At 37.6% G+C, this 8,488-nt stretch overlaps 2 protein-coding genes across 2 annotated transcripts; one reads left to right on the forward strand and one right to left on the reverse strand.

The window, feature by feature from the left end:
* Nucleotides 1-1,603: 1,603 nt before the first annotated feature.
* Nucleotides 1,604-4,003, reverse strand: LOC132165015 (G-type lectin S-receptor-like serine/threonine-protein kinase LECRK2). The gene has a single exon (XM_059575527.2). It carries the CDS (start codon nt 4,001-4,003, stop codon nt 1,604-1,606), a length of 2,400 nt encoding a protein of 799 aa, XP_059431510.2.
* A 1,128-nt stretch (nt 4,004-5,131) lies between these two features.
* Nucleotides 5,132-7,531, forward strand: LOC148583134 (G-type lectin S-receptor-like serine/threonine-protein kinase LECRK1). Its single transcript, XM_088511899.1, has one exon. The coding sequence runs from the start codon at nt 5,147-5,149 to the stop codon at nt 7,529-7,531; it is 2,385 nt and encodes a 794-aa protein (XP_088368025.1). The 5' UTR covers nt 5,132-5,146.
* The last annotated feature ends 957 nt before the right edge of the window (nt 7,532-8,488 follow it).

An 8,488-nucleotide genomic window follows, 5' to 3' on the forward strand; every position in this document is an offset into this window, starting at 1 on the left:
ACATTCAGTTAGTGATTCGGTTATTAAAATATAAATATATAAAATTAAAAAAAATTAAAAACTTAACAATTAATTTAAATTTTCTCCTGGCAATCGCTATGTTGTACTCAACACGCGGAGACCTCAAGCTCTACGTCTCAGACCTCCCCATGCTCTCCATCCACTACATCCAAAAGGGCGGCCTCTTCTACTAATATTGCTAGCATTTTAAAAATTAAAGCCTATCTAGAGTTTAAAGAAAAAAACACAAAGAAACTCAACTCTGAGTATTCTTATTTAACAAAACTTAATAATAATCATAAACTAAACTGTTAAAGGCTATAAGTAAGCATATATTTATAGCCCAAGACTTCTTGTCCTAAGATAATAGTGAAATAAAGTTAATTTAGAAATCTACCAAAGACAACTAAACCAAATAAAAGACTAACAAAGAAACCTAATTCAAATAAAGACTGGAAGATAAGATAGAATAAACTAACGACTAACAAAGAAACCTAATAAAAGATTAAAAGATAAGATAAGCCTTGAATTCCAATCTACATCACATTTGCTATTAATGCCTGAAAAAAAAAAAAAATAAAAAAAAAAATATTTTGTGGCACATTGATAAAACACCAGAATTTTCCTGGTTCATGATGGGTACATGTGCGAGGAAAATTCCTAGCACATGATGTTATGCGCCAGGGTTTCCTGGCACATTGCATCATGTGCCAAGAAATTTGCAAAGAGATTCTGAAATGCCAGGCATCTCTTCTTTACTCTTCAGAATTTGTATTACCTGTTAAGTAGTTCTATTTTATCTTCTTTAAACCACACCACTTGGATCTGAAAGTGCATTCTCTTCTTCAGAGTAGACCATGTCTGGTGTCACACCATAAATTCCATTTTCTCTAAACCAACTCTCTCACCAACCATCCTAGCTCCTTTCCTCTTTACCTGATTTTTTTCTCTGGTTTATTTTAAAGGTTTTTTTATTTTTTTAGCAGATAACGAAAGCTTGTTTTTTATAGGATCCTATTTGAATTTATTTTTCGTTCATGCTCTCCCCATGTGAAAGTCAGCTGGCTCCGTCGACCCAGGAAGAATGTACAACTGACACACGTATTGGCTGGTGCAATGAAATAAATGAGCGATGACTGTTCAGTTGATTATATTCCAGATCTGCCGTGGCTTTGCACGATGAGAAGGCTAGCAGAGTAGCAGGAATTAGTAATAGGCATTGAAATGTTTTACTACATCCAAAGTAATCATAATACTTTAAGCATTTACATGGTCTACCAGCTCACTCTACATAAATACTACAAGTTTTCTTAAGTGTTTGCTTTTCTAAATTTTTTCTGAGAGCAGAATATTTTAGCACGTCACAAACTGTTAAGCAATAAGATTCCTATCACGGAAACAAGGAATAATAACTTTATTGATGAAAAATAAATACATGCATGTTTAACACAAAAGCTTACCCTTGTACAGTTTTGTGCACTTCTACTGTCTAGATCTAAACATCCAGAATAGTTGACTAGTGAGAGGGCTAACATATCCTCTTTCCGTGATCAGTGCAAGAAAATACATAAAACAAATAAAAACTACATGAAATCAGATACAATTACATGGACGTAGTAGCTGGACATGGAGGAATAGATACTTCTGTAATCCCTTCTAACATCAAGAGGACACTTTTCATGGAAGGACGGAGAGCTGGTTCATCTTGAATACACCAGAGTGCCAACTTAACCATATTCTCTAAGGTGGTTTTATCTACTTCTTCCCCACGTACAATCTTATCTAATTCTCTACCAACAAAGCATTTATAGATCCAAGTAGAAAGAACAATCTCATCATCGTTTGATACGTTAAGTTCTATGTTCTTTCTACAACATACAATTTCCAAGAGCACTATTCCATAACTATAAACATCTGTCCTTACTGTAATCGGAGTATTCTTATGCCATTCAGGTGCTAAATACCCTCTTGTCCCTCTGATTCCGGTGAAGGTCCTTGTTTGATCTGGCATTAAAAATTTTGCCAGCCCAAAGTCAGAGATTTTGGCGGTCCAAAAATCATCCATAAGAATGTTTTGAGGCTTTATATCACAATGGATAATTGGTGCCTGACACTCTTCGTGTAGATAAAGGATCCCTCGTGCAACATCTCGTGCGATTCTCACTCTCTCGTTCCAGTCTGAACGTCTATCGGCTCTGAAAAGAAGATCCGCTAGGGAGCCATTGCTCATGTACTCGTAAACTAGAAGTCTTTTAGAGCCCTCGGCGCAGTAACCCAACAAACGAACTAAGTTCCTATGGTGGGTTCTTCCAATTGCGCGCATCTCTGCCTGGAACTCCCTTTCACCTTCTTCAATTAATTTCTCTAGTCTCTTTACTGCAACAAGTCTTCTACCTTTGTATAGTGCCCCTTTGTAGACTGCTCCGAACGAGCCCTTACCTATCTCTTCTTTGAAGCCATTTGTTGCTCTTTTCAGCTCATTATAGGAAAACAATCTCAATGTGACCTCCTCATTCAGGCCCAGGTTTCCATTTTCTAACAGCCTTTTGTACCTTAAAACTCGACTTTTGAAAACAAAAAGGCCAGAGATTGCGAGCGCAACACATGAGAATACAGTAAAACCAAAAGTCACAAGAAGAATTTGCACTATTGCTGTTTTGCGTACAATCATGACGTCGAGTGGCACCTTTTGGTTATCGGTTTTATTTCTGCTCTTAAGTCTTGTAATACCATCCTTAAAGATTGCCGTGGTCTGCATTTGTGTGTCTCTTCTTACATATCGCAGCGGAAGACTCTGTTTTCTGCAACTGGAAGACCCAGTAGTACTATCGGAAGCAAATAGTGCCGCCCCACAGAAGCAGTCTTCTAGGCAAGACCTGCTGCATTCTTCCTTTGTCGACATTGGCACCTCAACATAAGGACGATCTCCCCAATTCATATTCTCCATGGTTTGGATGCGATATAAGGCTTCATTTTCTTTTCCACCTGTGCATACTGCTTCCGAAAAGTTCCTCTCACAGCCAAGAGACCAGTCATTCGGATCTAGAAACTCAGTGCCAGGAAGGCAAAGACAATATGGTTGGTTGTCATTGAGTGTGCAATAGCTGTTGATACCACAGAAAGTTATCACATCACAATGATCTGTCACCGCTTCCCATAAAGTAAATACTTTGAAGTCGCCACTTTCATCATAGGCATGAGAATAGAGACGAAAAATTCCATCAGAATCAAGAGTTGAACCATAAATTGTACTATTGTTGGGGACCGAAGATGCGCTAGCATCATACAAGGTTTTGACTGTGTTTGAAATGGTGCCGTTGATGATTTGCAGCCAACCTATATTACTGAGATAAAGGTGAAACTTGGAACCATGACCGACAGTGTCTGTGCTCCAGTAAGCATCTCCTGAGGTGTCTCCAGTGTTTGTTGGGTATGAAACAAGGTTTCCATCATCCTGCATCTTGAGATGAAACCGTGAGTGGTTAATCTTGGTTACGCTGGAGAAGAGTTGACCTCCAGCGAATAGAGTCTGACCTCCTAAAATGGTGTCGGTAGGATGTTCAAAACTCTGCCAAACTTTCTTGGAATCCTTGTCATAGAGCACAAAATTGCCATCGTCGAGCATGGCGGCATAGGAAAGAGAACCTTTTGCATTTGAAATAAGTTTCTTTTGTCCTCCCTCAGTTCTAGAAAGAAGGATACCATTCTTGGTAAAATCCAGCGTTGAGTTCGAGGTGATCGATGGATCATCACGAATTGCAGTCCACACCACTTTTGTCTTGTCTTTACCGACCAACCAAATTCCTACCGCAAAGCCAGAAGTGCCTTGCAGCTGGTAGAACCCAAATGCAAATCGGTTAGTAGGAGAAAGCCATGAAGAGGGTTGAGTTGTGGGAAAGAGTGAAGAGCCTGGGGTTATAATATGGCTAGATTGCTTTGGTTGTGCTCTTCCACCTGCAATGGATATAAACAGAAGGAAGAAAACACTGGATATGGGAGCCATAGGGTGTAAAAGAAAATGGTAGCTAGTGTATTGTTTTCTGTATTCAAGTACTAGGTAAGAGAGATCAAAAGAGGCTTTTCATTATTTTTATCCCACACTCGCTTTCCAGCTAGGGCACAGGGATATGTTTAAGTTTTCAACAAATTTTAGATATTTCTTCGTCGCTTTTGACGGATTCACCAAATTTGTTTCTAGTGATTTGACTGAGGGGTCAAGTCTTCCTTTAAAGTCAAATCATTAAATACGATTCGTTTCTTTTGTCAATGAAACTGCATGTGTTTCTCAGTTGACTGACTCTTTCAATTCTTTAGAGTGAAACCCCTAAATGCAATTTAATTTCTTTGTCATTACAAGTTTCATGTACCTCACCTTATATATCCCGGCCACCTAGTTAATAAGACAGTCTTTATTAGCGTTCAAATTAGTATTTGTTAAATATATATATATATATATATATATATAGATGAGCATTGTCACCTCAATTAAAATTATTTTAGATATTTTTATAGTGATTTCTTAAATTTGATTGTCTCGGAGTAATTTTACTTCTGAAAGGTTTTTCAAAAAGTTTTCAATTTGTCACAAAATATCTATGTCTGATTGATTTACTGCTTTCAATTATATTTAGTAAATGTTTGCATGTTTGATAATTTTTAATTTTGCGTATTATTTGTATACATTTATTCAACCTCCCTTCTGGGTGTTATTTGGAGTCTATTTATATTTTCAATAATTGTTCATATATAGCTTTATAGCCTTTATTATTATTGAAAAGAAATAGTTAAAGCTGAACTACGGTTTAGATTCACAAGTAAATAATTAAACACGAAAAAATTATTTCAAAAATAAAGAAAAAGAAGTAAAAAGTACTCATATTTATCATTTCCAAGCAGAAAATGAAAAAATTATTTGCACTCCAAGTCCGTATTTTTTTTTCTCTTCTCAACCCAAACCAAACGCAAAGAAGTCTTTTCAGCAATAAATATCTGAAAACTATGCGAACCACCAGTGCAAGTGGCAAGCGGAAGAGCAAAGTCCCACATATATCAGTATTAGTAATTTGGGAAGTATGATAAATTTTTCTTACTATATTTTGGATAATATTCTATCTACTCTCTCTCTCTCTCTCTCACTCTTAACATAATGGCTTCCATACCTGTTCTACTCCTATTGCTTGTCTTCCTACTTCCTGATTATGCAAACGCTCAACACAACCACACCAACAGGATATCCTTAGGCGCTTTGCTTTCCCCGAATGCAAACCGTACTTCATGGCTCTCACCTTCTGGCCATTTTGCATTTGGTTTCTATCCACGAGGTGATGGCTTTGCCATCGGCATATGGCTGATTAATCAAACTGAAAAGACAATCATCTGGACTTCACAGCGAGATAAGCCACCTGTCTCCTCAAATGCTACACTGGAACTAATCAGAGATGGTCTGCGGCTTCAAACTGGACCAGTCAACGGGAGTACATACGTTGATAACGCGCCTCCAGGCGCGACTGCTTCAGCTGCGATGCTTGATTCGGGTAATTTTGTGCTCTACAACAATCGTTCTCATGTTATCTGGGAAACCTTTGATTATCCAACTGACACCATATTAGGAGGTCAGAATCTGTCTACTGGCGATGATTTGGTTTCGAGTGTCTCTAAGTCAGACCAATCGCGTGGGAAATTTTCTCTTCATATGCAGTTCGAGGGAAACCTTGTTACCCACCCTGTAAACAGCTCGGATAACCCCTGGGAGTCATATGACAGTTTTTGGTCTTCTGGACCAAACAACGGTGATGTCGATGTAGTTCTCACTCTTAATCATTCAGGCGTTCTATTTCTACGCGGAAGTAAATTGGACGTACGCATTTTGGCAAGTAGCGACTATCCTGATGAGAAAAATGGAACAACTATCCATCGTGCAACACTTGATGCGGATGGGATCTTTAGATTGTATTTACACCACTTTGAGAGCCATAATAGCTCAAGTTTGTTGGTGGAATGGTCGTCGTTGGCTAACCAGTGCGAAGTCAGCGGTTTCTGTGGATTCAACAGTTACTGCTCAAGCGTGGGCAACAAAGCTGACTGCAACTGTTATCCTGGATTTGATTTCTTCAATTCCAGCAATAAGTTCCTGGGCTGCTACCAGAACTTCAGTGACAATAGTTGCAGACTCAGTGAACATCCGGCGATGCTGTTCAGCGTTGTTCCTATGGAGAATATGTGGTGGAGTGATTATCCTTACTCAGTGGAACTAATGAAGAAGAAAGATTGCGGCATATCGTGCTCGGAAGATTGTAATTGTGGGGCAGCATTATATAGAGGTGATATTTGCAACAAATATAAACTTCCAATTAGATATAGTAGAGTAAGTAATAACGTATCAACTACGGCCTTCTTCAAGGTAATTCAGAAAAATATTAGAATCCCTCCAATCCCCTTACCACCAGAAACCGTTGGTCGAAAAGTCTTGACCGAAAGCAAAAGAGGTCTGATTTTGATTCTTGCCATAACCATGGGTTCCATTTCTTGCCTTTGTTTCATTTTTGCCGTCTGTAGTCTGTTCAGATATAGACATCAAGTTTACAGGTATAAAAGTCTATCACAAAATATAAATTTGGAATTGATTGAAGAGTTTACTTTACGATCATTTTCTTACAATGAGCTTGAGAAAGCAACAGATGGCTTCAAGGAAGAGTTAGGCAACGGCTCTTTTGGAGTTGTTTACAAAGGAGCTATGTCTGGAGGTAACAAAACTATTGCTGTTAAAAGACTAGAGAAATTCGTGGAAGAAGGGCAAAGGGAATTTCGAGCTGAAATTACAGCAATTGCAAGAACCCATCACAGAAACTTGGTTCGACTGCTCGGGTTTTGTATGGAGGGCTCTAGAAAGCTTCTTGTTTATGAATACATGAGCAATGGCTCACTTGCAGATCTTCTCTTCAAGGCTGAGATGCGCCCGAATTGGAATGAAAGAGTGAGAATTGCACGGGATGTGGCCAAAGGGATCCTCTACCTGCACGATGAATGTGAAGTCCGTATCATCCACTGCAATATAAAGCCCCAAAACATACTCATGGATGATACATGGACAGCAAAGATCTCTGATTTTGGGTTGGCAAAGCTATTACTGCCAAATCAATCAAGAACAGTTGTGGTTGCCGAAGGGACAACTGGGTACTTCTACTTGGCACCTGAATGGAAAAAGAACGCCATGATATCAGTAAAAGCAGACACATATAGTTTTGGTATTGTGCTTTTAGAGATTATATGCTGCAGAAGCAGTATAGAAGTAAATGTTCCAACGGCAGATGAAATAATTCTTTCTAGTTGGGTTTATAGTTGCTTTATGGCTGGAGAGTTGGAGAAGCTTGTTGAAGATGAAAACGTGGACTTCGTGACTCTGGAAAGAATGGTAAAAGTGGGGTTATGGTGCATACAAGAAGATCCAGCTTTGCGTCCTTTAATGAAAAATGTAATCTTGATGTTGGAAGGGACAATGGATATTCCTCTGCCTCCGTCTCCAATTGTTTAATCCCCATGTTGTTTCATGTAATGTTTATCTTTTTTTTTTTTCTTTTTTTTTCACCTTTTTCTTTATTTTACCAAGTTTATAATAATCAACCTATTTATGTGTATGCTGAATGCATATCTCAACAAACATTTTGTTGAGATAACCATGATAGTGAATAATTAGATCAATTTTTGTCATTATCGATCTTGCACCAAAATAATGGATATATATAAGACACCTACACTCAGTAAATGACTACACTCACTCTCACATATAACATGTATATATTAACAGATCAATTAACGGCCGGTTAAAAAAAAAAAACAAAAAAAATTCTTGTAGTGTATGCACTCACACTCCACACTCACGTAACAACCACGTACACAAGCACATAAAAGCTGTAATGGTAATGTGGCCTCCAAAAGGGCCACATTAAAGCAGCAACAATAAAGCTGCCTTCGAAAGCAAACAAATTTTCTCAATAGTTCTTGACATCTAATGATACCACCATAGAATAAAGTTTCCCATGTGAAAAAAAAAAAATGTTAGAATTTCATACTTGGCTTCACAATAGATAAACACACATGCACTAAGAGACAAATTACAAATTCATCTACAATAGTGAGGAGACATAAAAGTGATTGTAACCTCTTAAGCCCATATACGAAAAACTTAAAACCAAAAAAAAAAAAAAAAAAAAAAACACCCCAATAGTCAGGACTTTAGTTCAACAAACCAAAAAGTACAATTTTTTTTTTTTTAATAAAAGATCAAAAACATAAAACTCTTACATCATAGAGCATATAGCTTTGATAAATCATAGCTAAAAGCTATGAGGTTACAAAGAGTATAAAACTCTAATAAATTATAACCACATGCTATGAGATTATAGAGTCCTAGAGACAATTAGAAAATTATAATAATCAAGTATTATCTATGACCTCAACTTCTGCTAACTAATGTACCACTTCAATTATG

This window comes from Corylus avellana, chromosome 11, assembly GCF_965113065.1.
Source record: "Corylus avellana chromosome 11, dhCorAvel1.hap1.2, whole genome shotgun sequence".
In the NCBI taxonomy this organism is placed as follows: domain Eukaryota; kingdom Viridiplantae; phylum Streptophyta; class Magnoliopsida; order Fagales; family Betulaceae; genus Corylus; species Corylus avellana.